This window comes from Eubalaena glacialis, chromosome 10, assembly GCF_028564815.1.
Source record: "Eubalaena glacialis isolate mEubGla1 chromosome 10, mEubGla1.1.hap2.+ XY, whole genome shotgun sequence".
NCBI classification, from domain to species: Eukaryota; Metazoa; Chordata; class Mammalia; order Artiodactyla; family Balaenidae; genus Eubalaena; species Eubalaena glacialis.
The window spans coordinates 82,799,453-82,814,480 of NC_083725.1; the positions used below are offsets into that span (position 1 = coordinate 82,799,453).

Below are 15,028 nucleotides of genomic sequence, written 5' to 3' on the forward strand. Positions count from 1 at the left end.
GTGATCTGAATCCAGCCTCCCCTGGGGAGGTGCAGCCTCAGGCCAAGAAAGGCAAAGGCGGGGCCACCGTCAGGCGCCTAAATTATGGTAATGAGCCGGGCAGTCCTGTCACTCCAGCTCAGGGCGGAGTCAAGAGCCTGGGAGGCGGGGCGAAGGGAAGCCCGGGGCAAGAGAGCGAGAGGGACTGCGGCCTCCTACGAGTAGGTGTTACCCTGCCTTCGCGGGAGAGACGCTCGGGACCCCGGCCGTTCGCTCAGGCTTCCTAGTCCCCGCGTACCCCTATGGGGGCCCCGGCGCCCGCGTTCTGCCTGCTAGTCGCTTGCGTCTGGCTGCCCCGGAGTGAGCCGGCAGGGGAGTCCCTGCCGCTACAGCCTCTCGGTGAGACGGGTGTGGACTAGGGGACCCCAGGGGGCTGGGGGAACGTTTAGGGGGACGGGCCTGGGCAAGTTGGAGAGAGGCAGGAAAGAAAGAAGGTTTGAGGGAGGGCAGGGGGACAGCCAGGGAGTGGGTCGGGGGAGAGGGACCGCAGAAGGAAAGAAAGGTCAGCCACAACTAGGGGAATGGCTCTCAAGCTGGGCAGGGTGGAAGAGACCCAAGTGGGGGGAACCAGAGAGAACTGGGGCACAGAGAGTGGGAAGGAGGAGGGAGACCCTTGTTGGAGAAGAGTCGCCAGGGAGGGGGAGAAAGGATTTGAGAAGGCTGCAGGGAGAGAGAATGGGGTGTGAGAGAGGCTTCCTAGCAGGTGGGGAACGGGTGGTGGGAGGCATCGCTTGAGTAGAGAGTAATCCCCCTCCCCAGCCGCAGCACCCACACCCTGGGGCAATGCAGAGCTGCAGCCTGAGCCAGCTCAGGATCCCAGGTGAGTAGGCAAGAGCTTGTGGCTGCCCCACTCACTGGTTCCATCTTTATTCCTGGCATGGGTGACCCCAGGGGTTAGCACAGAGGGTGGGATGGGCCTGGGGGTGGTGGGGAGGCATGGCCCACTCCTATCCCCTCACCCATGCCAGGCTTGTTTCTCATGTAGCCACAGCCATCAGGAGGCGATCCTTGCCATAGGGGATGCTACAACAGTGATGGGAGGCCAGGTAAGGGGAGGCCTGGGGAAGGGGGGCTTCACTGGGCAGGGGCTTATTTCTCTCTGGGTTTGAGGCTGGCAGGGAGCTCTGTAGGTTGCAGAAAGGGTGTCTTTGCAGTTATTCAGAGGGAACAAACAAGATTCCTAGAATGTGTCTGAAGTATGCAAATTTATAGGATACCTCTACTCCCACTTTTCTAATCTCTTGGGGCCCTGTAGCCAGTTTATTTATTTATTTATTTAAAAATTGTTTTTTAGGGGAGGAGGGCACAAAGGTGCTATCAGGAGACAGCTGAGCTCTTTCCTTCCCTTGGTGAAAGTAGGAAGGTGAGGGTTTGGGAGAGTGGAGTCTCTTTTCCCTGCCTGGTCTAAACCCTGTCAGAGGCCCTTCTTCATCCCTGAGCAGTGCCCCAGCAGTGCTGCCTTGAGAGGAGAGACAAAAACCGGGCCACCTGGTGGGGTCTGCAAGGAAGGGTTGGTTGAGAAACAGATCCCTGACTACCATCCTCTGAGTCTTGACCATTCACTGTTGCCTACCCTACCCAGCTCCTCCGTGCATTAGGGAGAGGTGGTGCTTTGTTTTCTCTCTTTGCCAAACTTCTTCGGTCTCTGGATCAGGTGACTCAGTTTCTCTTTCTAATCCTGGCCTGTATTTGTCTCCTTTCTACAACCACGGACATGTTAGAAATTCAGCCCACCCGAAGCCAGGTCCCCCAGAGAATCTCGAGCCTCAATTCACGCACCCTGGCTCTGGGAATCAGCTGTGGGGAGCTCCTTGTGCCAGTAGGATGGGAGCATCATTTATAATAGAAAACAGTGTGTCCCAAATACCTGCCCTTTGGAAATAGATATGAAGACCCCAAGGTAGGAGGGGGCATACTTCTTTCCTTTTCTTTTTTTTTTTTTAATTGAAGTATAGTTGATTTACAATGTTGTGTTAATTTCTGCTGTACAGCAAAGAGACTCAGTTATACATATATATACATTCTTTTTTATATTCTTTTCCATTATGGTTTATTTCAGGATATTGAATATAGTTCCCTGTCCTATACAGTAGGACCTTGTTATCTATTCTGTATCTAATAGTTTGCATCTACTAAGCGCATGCTTATTTTCTAATGTCTGGATTATATGGGGTTTTATTTCTCTTTTGCCCATTTCCTGAGGCCCCAAGTTTTAGAATCACAGTCAGGTACAGTTTGAATTGAAAGATAATGTCGTCACTCTTTTTATTTATTTTTACTTTATTAAAAAAATTTTTTTATCATTCTTTTTATAGATGGGGAAATTGAGGTAGGTGAATGATTTGCCGGGGCCCTCAGGGCACAGCAGAACAAGGTCTCCGGATGGAGCCAGCCTGTTCCCCCGTATCATGAATGCCCCTCCGGACCCCAGGAATCCCTGTATTTTAGTGGGGTAATGATCCTTCCCCAAGCATCTCATTCCCCTAGTGGGCTTTTTTCCTTGTTGGATTCCAGGGTAGGCCTCCCCTTCTTTTCCTTGGGGAAGCATCTAGACCAACCTACTGGCAGCCCCAGTAGGTTTCTCATGTTACTCCTTAGAGCAAACAAGGGGTTAGAATGGCCCTCCTTTAAGGCTGCTGGAGTGGGGGGAGGGTGGGGAGGAATGAGGCTACTAGTTAGAAAGTGAACCTGGGGATCCTTTGAGGGCTTCTGCCTGGAGTGCCCTCTTCAATGAGGGAGGGGGGTCTCAGACCGGTAGACCACCACCCTTCATTTCAGTGCTACCTCACTCTATAGAGCTCAGCCATTCTCCGGAGAATTGATGGTGTAGACCAGGAGTCCATGAACTTGGATGGGGGAAAAATGCATTTGTTCCTCAATGGAACTGAAATTTAGCCTTTCCTTTAATTATTACTAGAGGCTACAGACCACAGAATAATAGCAGTGTCTGTGACTGTCACCAGTAGAAATCACAGATATTTTCCTATCACCTTGCAATCATTGTTGGTATCTCCAGATCTCATTTATGCTCACTGCCCCCAGATTCTGGCAGTGATATGGCCTGCTGCTTTGTCTTGTGATTTAACGTATTAATAAAGAAGCACAAATATTACTGTCACCCAGTTTTATAAAATATTTGATAACTGCATTGCAATATGTTTGATTTCCTTTGTAATCTTCTGTTTTATATTATGTATTTAGAAACATTTATTCCAAGAAGGGGCCCGTAAGCATCACTAGATTGTCAGAGGGGTTCATTGCATAAAAATGATTAAGAACTCCTGATCTATACTGAAGATGAATCATTTGGACAGGATTTAAAATTCTTCTCCAGAAAATGGCCTCGACTTTTTGCAGCACAGGCTGTCTTACCCTCACAAGGCCGATCACAGGGGCCACATCTGGGGGAGAAGGGGGCGAGGAGGGGAGAGGCACAAGGACCAAGTTGAATTAAGCTCTTCTGGCCTGGGGGATGTTGGTGATGAGCCTTTCCCTGGCTGCTCTCTTCCATTGCCAGTGGTCTTTGAGGCCCCGTGAGACCGATTACTACCAGGGTGGGAAGCCTGACTCCTGGGGCTCAGCCTGGATCTACAGGGTAAGGAGAGCTGGGAGGACCCAGGAACCAGGGAGTGAGAACACTGATACCTGGTCGAGGAGGGCCAGTGACCTCCGAGGGGGTCAGCAGGACAGTGAAGGGGGAGCGGGTGGGTGCCTGCAGGAGGTGCAGAGAGCTGGGGTTGGGCTCCAGGGATCAGGTGCTCTGCATACTTCCTGTGTTCCAAGTCCTTTGCTAGAGGCTGGGGATTCAGCCTGGGGACGCAGAGGTGACAGTGAGGGAGAAAACATGTGAGACAAACACCCTCAGTGTGGTTTGTGCCTCGTTGGCCCTGTGAGCAAGAACACGTGCTCCCGTTTACCATCCCTGGGCCAGACCAGGCACCCAGTCCGGGAAGTTGTACAAATGCGGGGGCTGAGGTTCTGAGAGGGAGGAGCCTGCTGTGCCCAGGGTCCCAGTCCCAGGTGAAGTCAGACACCTCAGGCTGGAGTCCTGAGAGGGTGGCTAGCCGTGTGGTGACGGAACACACATGATGTTCGGGCAGTCCTGATTTCAGATGCTTTGTATCTCTAGAGACCATGCATTGGGGTTTCTGGTCTGGAAAATAGGGTCTCACAGGGCTTTACCTGTGTCCTCGGATGTGTGGTATCGGGGAGAGTCCTGGCTCAGAGCTGAGTTCTGAGGACAGCCGGTGGTGATGTGCGAGGCACTGTGTTTGCTGTTAGAAGGGTCCAAAAGGTTGGGTGGGGGGTCGGGGGGATGTCCCCCTGCCCTGGGGTGAGGGGCCACTTTTGTTTCTTAGCTCTGCCCCATGTGGTTTCTGTGGTGAGGAGGTGTCCTGTTTGTTCTCCAGACAAGGGGGTTTTGTTCCTTGCTGTGGAGGACACAGAGGTTTACTAGGGAGGGAAGGAGCTGGGGAGGCGGGAGGTGGGGGGAACGACACCCTGGAGCCTGGCGGGCAGCGGGTGTGTTCAGGCTACAGGCCTCCCCAGCCTGCCACCACGACGCCACTTGGGAGGGTGTAATCCAGGCCTCACTCCTCCGGACCTAAGACAGGCCTGAAAATCCTGCCTTGCAGACCTCTCAGAGGGGGGTCTGGGGAAGTGGGGTGACTGAGGCACCAAGCGGCAAAGGGCCTGCCTCCCTCCAGCTGAGGGGCAGGAAGGGCTGTGACCGCCGGGAAGGCTGCGCTCCCTGAGGTCAGCCCTTGATTGTGTTCTCTTCCTTCTCCTGTCTTTAAAAGGAGGCTGAAGCCCTGGACTCCTTGGCCATGTCTTCCTGGGAAAGGCGACTCCATCGGGCCAAATGTGCACCATCTTGTAAGTGGCCTGTGGGAGGCCCTGGCCTGCAGAAAACCCTGTGAGCACAGGCCCAGGCTTCTCTCGGGGCCTCCTGGGACCTCTTTTCCCTGCATGGGGTCTCTTTCCACCGTCCCCAGCCCCAGCCTCCAGCTCCACCCTGCTTTCTCCTTCCTGGCTGAGGAAGTGTCCTGTTCTGATGACCATGGCTCTGCGGCTGTCTGCCTCACACTATCTTACTCCAGAGAGACTGAGCTTCTTGTTTAGTGGTTGTTTTTCCCTCTCTACGTCACCCTGTGTCTGTAGCGTCTTTCTACTTTCTGTGGCCTCTCCCCTTGCCCTGTCCTATGTCCATGGCCTCTCCTTTCGCCTGTCCTGTGTCCATGGCCTCTCCCCTCATCTGGCCTCTGTCTGTGGCCCCTCTTCTCACATCATGGCTCCTTCCCTCACCACACTCTGCTCTGCTTTGTCCTCTCATTCTCTGTGGCCTTCCTTTCTACTACATTCCAAATGTGAGGCCCCTCCCCTTCCCTTGGTTTATGCCCTGGACTCTTTCCCTGAGCTTAGGGAACAGCGAGGAAGAGCAGTACATGAAGATCTCTGGGCAGTCTCCCTGCTCATCCCATATGCTCCATATTCGCAGTTCTGCCTGTCTTGCCTGGTGGCCAAGAACTTTTAGCTTAGGAAGCTGAAGGCCTAGGTGGGGCTGGCCTGGGGGCCACTTGGTACATACGGAAGGCAGGTACTCTGAGACCCCACCCCACAGCCGGATAGGGATGGGGCGGGGCAGCTGTCTGAGGTGCCCTACTCCTGCCCCTATTAAAGCTAGCTACTGAGGAAAGCTGGGGCTACCTGTGATGGGGACCTGAGTTCCATCTAGCTCTGGGAGGGCTGGGGCCTGGGGTCCCAGCCTGAGGGAGGTGCTGCCTCGATGGGTTCTGCCAATCTTGGCTTGACAGGCCTTCTGTCTCCCTTGCAGACTTGTTCTCCTGCTTCAACGGGGGTGAGTGTGTGCACCCGGCCTTCTGTGACTGCAGACGCTTCAATGCCACTGGGCCGCGCTGCCAGATGGGTGGGTCTGGGCTCCATCCCACCTCCTAGAGGGGCCATGGGTACAGGGAAATCTGCAGGCCTGAGACGTGGGGCTCTGGGCTAGAGGGGAGTGGGTGTGGCCCTGCCAGGGCTGGAACCCACCAGCCTCTGGCTCGGTGCCAACTGCTGCTACACAGACAGCTTCTTTTTCCTCTGGCTCAGTGTACAATGTCGGCCCTGAGCGGGACAGCATCTGCCGGGCGTGGGGACAGCATCACGTGGAGACATTTGATGGCCTCTACTACTACCTGTCTGGGAAGGGCAGCTACACCCTGGTGGGGCGCCATGAACCCGAGGGGCAGACCTTCTCAGTCCAGGTGAGGCGTTCCCTGCCCTGCCTGTCTAGGAAGGTTCCACTAGGCCCTGAAGGCTGGGCTGGCTTGGGATCTACTTGTCATGGTTAGAGAGGCTGGCACCTTCCTTTCCCCTCCCAGCTCCCGCCCAGGGCGTCTGCACCTGGAGGGAGCTGAGGGCTCCACGGTTCTCACTCACCCACCCATTCCTGGTTGCCCCTGGCCATTCATTCACTTAGTCTCTCACTCACCAAGTATTTATTAAGTGCGTAATTATACTCTTTTCCTGGCACAAGGCCTGGTGCTGGCTCTGTGAACAAAGACACAGATGTGGTCTCTGTCCTCATGGAACTTATAGTCTAATGGGGAAAACAGACATCAAGTCAAATGAATCATTTCAAATGCAACTGAGTGCAATAGAGAAGTTCCAAATGCTAGAAGAGCATGTGATGGAAACCTAACCTTGCTTATTGGGAAGGATGGTGATCAGGGAGGGCTTCCTGGAGGAAGTGATATTTAAGTTGGGATTTGAAGAATGAATTACAGTTAGCCAAGTGAAGGGGTTGGGGGGGGGGCGGATGTGAGAACATTATAGGCCAAGGGAACATTGGGTGCTACAGACCTTAGATAAGAAAGAGCATGGTGCCACAGAGGAAATAGTAGAGGTCCTGGATGACTCACTTTAGGGTGATCTCCTCTAAGAAGCCTTTCTGCATGCTCTGACCTCCTGAGTGGGCTCAGGGGCTCCTTTCTGTGAAACCAAAGTTCCACATCATTACCCTGTCATTGTGTTTCTCTTACAAAGATCTGTTTCTGGTCCTACTCTCCAGATGTAAGTTTTCTAGGCAGGGAATGTGTCTTTTCAACTGCTGTTCCCAGTACCTGGATTAATGCTCAGTAACAGTTTGTCTTGTATATGAACACGTGTAAGACTCACTGTTGGGCAGACCTGATTTTCATGTTTACCCTGTGTGTCGAGTGGGCAGTCATCTTCAGGCACAGCTCTCTACCTGGAGAAGAGTCTACTTGGGGAGCCAGCTCTGCTGGAGGGCACCTTGGCCAGTGCGGAGTTAAGGCCAAGGGGTTGGGAGATAGGGGAGATCCCGGTGCTCAGTGTCACCCCTCTGCCAGCTGGGTGTGCCCCTTCTGTCTCAGGCATAGACCTGCCAAGAGGCTGCCTGGGGGCTATGCCCTGGATGCACTGGGAACCCTGACCAACTCTCCCCGCTTTGCCTCGGGGTATCATGGGTATCACACATCATGACTGTGTCATTTCATGATGGATATGTCACAATTACTTAGACCAATGGGATACCACACATTCATGGGTTATGAAATGAACTTAATGAGTCATAACCAGCATAAAAAGAAAAAAGAAAAAAGAAAGAAAGAAAAAAGAGACTATACATAGGAAATACTGTAGGGATGCATTACATATTAATAGTGGTAATATTATTTTGTAAAACTTTTGTTTTATTTATATGTGTATATATTTCTCACTATGGGTCATGGTCACAAAAGTTTGAAAAATATTTAGACTATGGAATGACTTTCACAGGTCCCACTTTTAGTTGAAATGGCTCCAGGCTGCTTAACCACATTTAATGATAATCTAGTGGAAGGTTTGTTTGTTTATTTATTTATTTATGGCTGCGGTGGGTCTTCGTTGCTGTGCGTGGGCTTTCTCTACTTGCAGCGAGCAGGGGGCTACTCTTCGTTGCATTGCGGTGGCTTCTCTTGTTGCAGAGCACGGGCTCTAGGCGCGCGGGCTTCAGTAGTTGTGGCACGCGGGCTCAGTAGTTGTGGCTCGCGAGGTCTAGAGCGCAGGGTCAGTAGTTGTGGTGCACGGGCTTAGTGCTCCGTGGCATGTGGGATCTTTCCGGACCAGGGCTCGAACCCTTGTCCCCTGCATTGACAGGTGGATTCCGAACCACTGCGCCACCAGGGAAGCCCCTAGTGGAAGGTTTGCTCACTCATGGGACGGGTTTCCACATTTGGCACATTGACATTTTTAGAATTTTCCCTAAACTCTGGGAGCCCCATTCTTCCCCTCCTTGGGTCCTATGGCCTTGGATGTATAGGTTCTGTCTGAGCAGGGGGCAGAGGAGACATGTATGTGACAGGCAGCACAGGAGTGACATGTGTGCCTGTGTGTGCAGGGGAGGGCTAGGCTGTATCTGCCAGGGTTTTGGTAGGAGTGTGTGTTTATAGTGTGTGCTTTGAGGGTGCCCTGTGATATACATATGAGATGTGTGTGTGTGTGTGTGGTTTGTATGAGTGTGAGATGGTGTGAGTGTGTAACTGGGCTTTCAATCCAATGGGATAACCTGGGATGGATAAACAGAAAAGTCCGGAAATAGGAAGACAGCACACTTGGATTAGAATCCTGGCTGTGTGTGTCACTTCACCTCTCTGAGCACCAGTTGCCTCCTCTCTGAAATGCAGGTGATGAGAGCTCTGACCTTCCTGTGGTATTGTGGGGACTGGGAGAGATCACAGAGGAAACGTGCTTGGCATGCAGCAGGCAGGCTGTTGGCATTAGTGGAAGCTCCACAGGGTGCCCCTGGGCTCACAACCGAAGCTCGGGGCCAGGTGTGTGGCAGGAACCTGCACACTGGCCTTCGAACCGCCCCTTCTCCCCCACCAGGTGCACAACGACCCGCAGTGTGGCTCTTCCCCCTACACCTGCTCCAGGTCTGTCAGCCTCTTCTTAGCGGGTGAGCAGGAGATCCATCTGGCCAAGGAGGTCACCCATGGAGGCATAAGGTAACTGTAACATCTTCTGCCCTGAGCTCCCCTACTCCCTGGCATGGGTGGTGGTGGATGGGTAAGCATCTTCTCTTCTCAAGCCTCAAGGAAATTGTTTTCAGGGGGCAAACAGCAGCACACCAGGGCAGAAGCATACTGGCAGACCAGCTGGGTTGCTAGTCAGCTGGGTTTGCAGAAAGAGTCCCTCACAATTTTCTGGAACTGTCAGGATTTCTAGACAGTGGGTTTTTCAGACAGTGGGTTTTCAGGCAAATAGCAGAGTTGCCCAGATAGCTGAGAATTTACCACTATAAGCGTGCTTAATTTTTTTTCTTTCACAAGTTGAAGGAAATCTTCCTGAATGTATCATACATAGTTGAAGCATCCTCAGAGCAGATTCTGAGCACACTTTCACCCTTTTCTGATGGCCTGGGCTCATTTTGAATGTCACTTACCTTGTTGGGACGTCAGGGATGCCTGAGGGACCACTTGAGGGGTGAAGTCCCAGCTTCTTACACCAAAAGGCCCCAGACTGTGGTCCTTCCTGTAATCTTTCTTGCCTTTCTTCTTCACTGGCCTTTCCTTTCCTTGCTGTCCACTGCCACTTCATGTTGTTGTCAGGGGGACCTTCCTGCACTGACCCTTCTCCCCTCTTTTATTTCCTGCTTCAGACCTGGAAACTGGGTAACCAAGCTTTCTGGGGCTGAGTGTAGAAGTGAAGGCCCAGGGGTTTCTTCTGTGAAGGAAGCATTGGTAGATGGATCTTTTGGTACCAGCTTTGGCTGGTTAGACACTTCATTTGTCTTCCTCCTAATTTTCAGCTGGGTGAAAGTTGCCAAATTCCAGATTGGCTAGCCGAGCCTGTGCCGGTAAAATGGGGAAGGTGTCAAGATTGCTGTAGCCCTGCATCTTTTCTTTCATTCCCTGTTTGTCTTCTCTCTTGGCTTTTTCTTTTTCTCTTCCTACTCTTTTCTTGCTCCCCACCAAAAATATAAGCAAAATAGATGTCTGTTTATACCATCTCTCCTGTCTAGGAGAAAGGAACTGGCAAATTCAGTCACTCTAAGATTTATCCCTGCCAGGGAAATTGCAATTTTATTTTTTATTTATTATTCTTTTTCGCTTTACTAACTGCACTTTCTTTATTGAAGCAATGTCAATAAAAGATACATCAGTAATTTTGGTATAAAAAGCCACCACTATTAGTGCTCAAAATCCCATGATTGCCCTCACTGTGATTCCAGATAGCAAGGGAAATTGCAATTTTATTTTATTAAAAAAAAATATATATATATTTATTTATTTTGGCTGCACTGGATCTTAGTTGCGGCATTTAGGATCTTCGTTGTGGCATGTTTTAGTTGCAGCATGCAGGATCTTTAGTTGCGGCACGTGGGCTCTTAGTTGTGGCATGCGAACTCTTAGTTGCAGCATGCATGTGGGATCTAGTTCCCTGACCAGGGATCGAACCTGCGCCCCCTGCATTGGGAGCATGGAGTCTTACCCACTGGACCACCAGGGAAGTCCCAGAAAATGGCAATTTTAAAAAGCAACTTTAAAACTCTGAAAACAAAAGAACCCCTTTCTGATTGTGGACTTTCAGGCACCCAAGAAGTCAGGGGCAGGGAAAATAAGGACCTCACACCCTGTGGTACCAGTGGCCGTGGGGTGAGGCAGATCGTGTGTACGTGGTGGGTCCTTCAGGTAGGGGATGGTGGGTCCTTTGGTGAAGGGACTGGGCTAGTGGAGGTGGTGTGGATGCCCTGAAGCTCTGGGCTGTGCCCTGCAGGGTCCAGCTGCCACATGTGACGGGGAGCATGCGCCTGCAGCGGCTTGCTGGCTATGTCCTCGTGCGGCATCAGTCGGCCTTCACGCTGGCCTGGGATGGCACCTCGGCTGTCTACATTAAAATGAGCCCAGAGTTCCTGGGCTGGACGCATGGGCTGTGTGGGAACAACAACGCCGACCCCCAGGACGACCTGGTGACCAGTTATGGTGAGGTGCAGGGCAGGTGGCCTCCAAGGGATTTTGGTGGGGATAGGGGATAGGTCAGGCTGGAAGGGGTGGAAAGGGACTTGAGACAGAACCCTGGGGTCATGGCACTAAAGACCCAGTGGGAGGCCAGGGGTCCCTTCCAAGTGTGTGGCCTCAGGCATCTTTTAACCTCTCTGGACTTCAGTTTCCTCATCTGTAAAACAGCCATGATGAGAATGTCTACTAGGGTTGTGTGAGATCTAATGGGCGCTTTGCTAGGTGGCACTGACCCTGCAAAGTGAGTGGGGGATGGAGGGGGCTGGGGTGGCAGTAGGGCACAGAGGGCTAGAAGGAGCCCGGAAGAGAAAGGCTCCAGCAGGAGTAGCACGAAGTTAAAGTGAAGGGTTCAGGCCACATCATGGTGACTCTGGCCAGAAGGGAAGTGACACCTTTGAGCAGCCACAACACACTGAACACTTTACCCACATGGTCTCATATAGTCCTTGCAATAAATTCACAAGGGGACTCTTTGCCCTGTTTCACATATGGGGAAACTTGGGCTCAGAGCAGTATGGGAGCTTGTTCAGGCTCACACATTCATTCTCTTTCGATTGCATGGTGTTGCTTTCCTGAGTTTAGAGCAGCAGGGATCTACTCCAGGGAACTCTCAGGGTCTTGAGCATTCTTGACTATTCTTACCACACGGATTTTTCAGGAGAACGGCTCCGTAGGGAAATGCAGATTGGGATGGGAGCTCGAGGCTGGGTTCTACAACTCCTTGCCTTCCTCTTGGCATCTCTTCGGCTCCATCTGCCTCCCCTCGGGCTCCCCACCTGTGGTCATGCTAGTTCTCCCCTACAGGGAAGCTGACGGAAGATGTGGCTGAATTTGTGCACAGCTGGCAGGAGCAGGCCCCCAACCAGCCTCCAGGGCCCACGACCTCCCTGCCTCGCCCTCCATGCCTGCAGCAGAGCCTGGGAACCATGCAGGTCTGGATCCTGGGGAGAGCCCCCAACTCCAGCCTCTACTCCCACCCTAGTGTCTAGCTTAGGTTGGTTTCCTTCTACTTCTTGGGAAGTCATTGGCTGCAGGGGCCCAGGGTTGTTGGTGCCCATGCCCCTTCTGTCTGCTCTCTACCCGGCCCTTTCTCTCCCTCGGGCTCAAGTTGGGGTGCTGTGTGGGACTGGCAAAGTCAGAGGGCTTTACCTGGCCCAGCCAGCCCCCAGCTCTGGCTCCTGGCCCTTGCCCCAGGGTGTGTATGACCGCTGTGAGGCACTGCTGCGGCCCCCCTTTGATGCCTGCCATGCCTATGTCAGCCCTCTGCCCTTCACGGCCAGCTGTACCAGCGATCTCTGCCAGTGAGTGGGGAGCCGGGGGGGTCGGGTGGTATTGGGTTGAAGGGAGACCTCTCCCAGTCTGGGGTGGGAGTTCATCACGTGGGCCACTGAGCTTGATGATCCCAGGCCCTAACAGGTATGTTTCCCAAAGCTCTGAAATTCTTATCTGCGTAGTTGGGACCGACCTTCCCCATTCAGCTGAGGCCCAGAAATGGGGCCTGACTCCCTCAGGGTCACATAAGTCAGGGGCAATGTTGAGACTAGAGCCCAGGTTTCCTGCCTCCAGTCTAGGGGTCTGTATACCTGGCTGCCTTCCCTGGCTCCCTTTCCCAGCTGTGTGGCGAGGAAGGGTGCCCTGAGCCCTGGCAGTCTCTATCGGGTGCTGGCGGGCTGGCTACAGGGTGGATCTTATTCCAGTGTGACCCTCGGTTTCCCTGCACAGATCAGCGGGTGATGAAGCCACCTGGTGTCGGGCACTGGCAGAGTATGCCCGGGCATGTGCCCAGGCAGGTCAGCCCCTGCAGGGGTGGAGGAACCAGCTCCGGCCATGCAGTAGGTGCAGCCTGGTGGTGGGCAGGGAGGGATTCCAACGAGTTCTGTTCTGGGGCTGTGGGTGGCATTCCCAGGCCTCAGCTCAATGTCCTGTCCTGCTGAGAACCACAGTTATCAGAGCGTTAAGCCCTAAGATTGCATCTGCATGTGATAGATGGGAAAACAGGCTCAGAGAGGGAGGGACTGGCCTGGGGCCACCAGGGTGGCTCTCAGCGTCTCCCAGGCTCTCACTAATTTCCTGGTCACCTGGTACTCCCACTGGGACTAGGGGAATCAGGAAAATCAAAGCCCTCCCACCCCCCACCCCAGGGCTTGGGGTGGGGCCTGGGTTGGTCCTGGCAGAGCTGGGGCCAGAAGGGAGCTGTCAGGCCATACTGCTCCCTTCCTTCCAAGCGGTGCACTGCAAGGAGAAGGCCTTTATCTACAACGAGTGCATCGCCTGCTGCCCCGCCTCCTGCCAGCCCCGGGCATCCTGCGTGGACAGCGAGATAACCTGTGTGGATGGCTGCTACTGCCCTGATGGTATGCGAGGGGTGGTGTGGGTGCCTGGCAGCCTCTTCCTGGCCCGACACGGATGGGCATGGAGCAAGGGCCCAGAGGATGCTTGTTTGCAGAATGAATGAAGGAACAAACAATAAGTGAATAAATGAATGAATGGATGGCTTAAGGGAGGTGAGAGTAGGGGCAGAACTGTGGCTCTTGAGAGGTTCATCAGGGTACTTAATTTCATTGGGACTGAGCTTTTTAAGGTGTGTAGATGAGGACAAGTCATTCAGTCATTCATTTATTCATTTATCACACATGCATTTGCTTAAACATTCATCCACATACTGTTTTCATGGTGTATACATTTGCAGCACATCTATAGTGTGCAGCTCACATGGCTAGGCTGGGGGTTAGGATAAAAAATGTAAAGATACAGTCATTGACTTTAGGGATCAAAATCAGGTTGCTGTGATAAGACACTTACACACATGACTCTAGTCTGAGGCATAATCTGGTGAGGACCAGCTCAGCGGTTCAGACAAGAAGAGATATAGGGATTCATTTCAAGAAGAGAGACTGTCAGGGAAGGCTTCCTGGAGGAGGTGGCACCTAAGCTGGTTCTAGATGCAGTGACAGGCTTTCGAGAGGTGGGGAGGAGAAGCTAGTCCGTATGCATTTTGTTTGGGGTGGGTTGTTCTCTGAGAAAGGTCTGGAAGTGGGATTATTTGCTCAGAGGGAATTAAGCATTTATACAGGAGAAAGTTTGAAAGTGAGCTGGATGGTGAAAGAGTGTGGATGAGGTGCTGCTTTTCACAGGCCCTGGAGAGCCATGAAAGGTTTGTGAACAAGAATGGAGGTAAGTTAAGTGGGCCTTTGCTGTCACCCTAGGGCTGATCTTCGAGGATGGGGGCTGCATGGCACCAGCTGAGTGTCCCTGTGAGTTCCATGGGACCCTGTACCCGACTGGTTCTGTGGTGAAAGAAGACTGCAACTCCTGGTCCGTGTCCACTGCTGGGGAGAGGGGAAGGGGGAGGCGGTGACTTCTGGGGCTTTCCCTCAGGGCTGCCCCTCCAGGATCTGGGAGCCTGACCACATGGGAGTGCTCACTCAGCATCTCTGAGTCAGGAGATCTCATTATATCCACTCTATGGGTGGAATCTCCACCACCCATTTTAGAGCTGGGAAGACTGAGGGCGGGGCAGGAGCTCTGCGGACCCTGCAACCCTCCGACGTCTATCCTAGTCCTGGAGGGGTGAGCCCCTGCCCCCCTGGTCTCTGTGTTTCAGCACATGCACTGCGGGCAAGTGGCTGTGCAGCACATCTGTCTGCCCGGGTATGTCTGGCCCCACCTTGGACCTTACCCCCCTACCAGTCCCACAGCTTTTAGGGCAGGGAAGCTCTGGGGGCCAGGCCTGCTGCTGGCGTGGGCGGTCACTCAGTTCCATTGGCTCAGCATGCCCCTCTTCATTTCCTCAGAGCTGCTTTACCTGATTAAGGGGTTTTGCTCCACCCCTGTTAGGGAGGGTTTTTCATGGGCTCCTTCCTGGGCGTGGGGGGCCTGGACCGAGACTGGTCTCCATGCTCGGGGCCTGGTCTCCTGTCAGAGGAAGATGCTCGGGGCAGGGCTGCATCTCCCTTCAGACAGGCCTGCGG

The 15,028-nt window shown here is 53.1% G+C and overlaps 1 protein-coding gene across 1 annotated transcript in view; it reads left to right on the forward strand.

Moving 5' to 3' along the window:
• Positions 1-281: 281 nt before the first annotated feature.
• OTOG (otogelin) overlaps positions 282-15,028 on the forward strand; it is an 85,132-nt gene continuing 70,385 nt past the window's right edge. Inside the window, exons 1-14 of the mRNA XM_061203095.1 lie at positions 282-378; positions 799-859; positions 1,025-1,085; positions 4,839-4,914; positions 5,873-5,965; positions 6,148-6,302; positions 8,926-9,044; positions 10,816-11,021; positions 11,862-11,989; positions 12,252-12,358; positions 12,780-12,889; positions 13,283-13,411; positions 14,264-14,372; positions 14,662-14,708. Coding sequence (XP_061059078.1) covers positions 282-378; positions 799-859; positions 1,025-1,085; positions 4,839-4,914; positions 5,873-5,965; positions 6,148-6,302; positions 8,926-9,044; positions 10,816-11,021; positions 11,862-11,989; positions 12,252-12,358; positions 12,780-12,889; positions 13,283-13,411; positions 14,264-14,372; positions 14,662-14,708 — 1,498 coding nt within the window. The remainder of the gene's footprint in view (positions 379-798; positions 860-1,024; positions 1,086-4,838; positions 4,915-5,872; positions 5,966-6,147; positions 6,303-8,925; positions 9,045-10,815; positions 11,022-11,861; positions 11,990-12,251; positions 12,359-12,779; positions 12,890-13,282; positions 13,412-14,263; positions 14,373-14,661; positions 14,709-15,028) is intronic.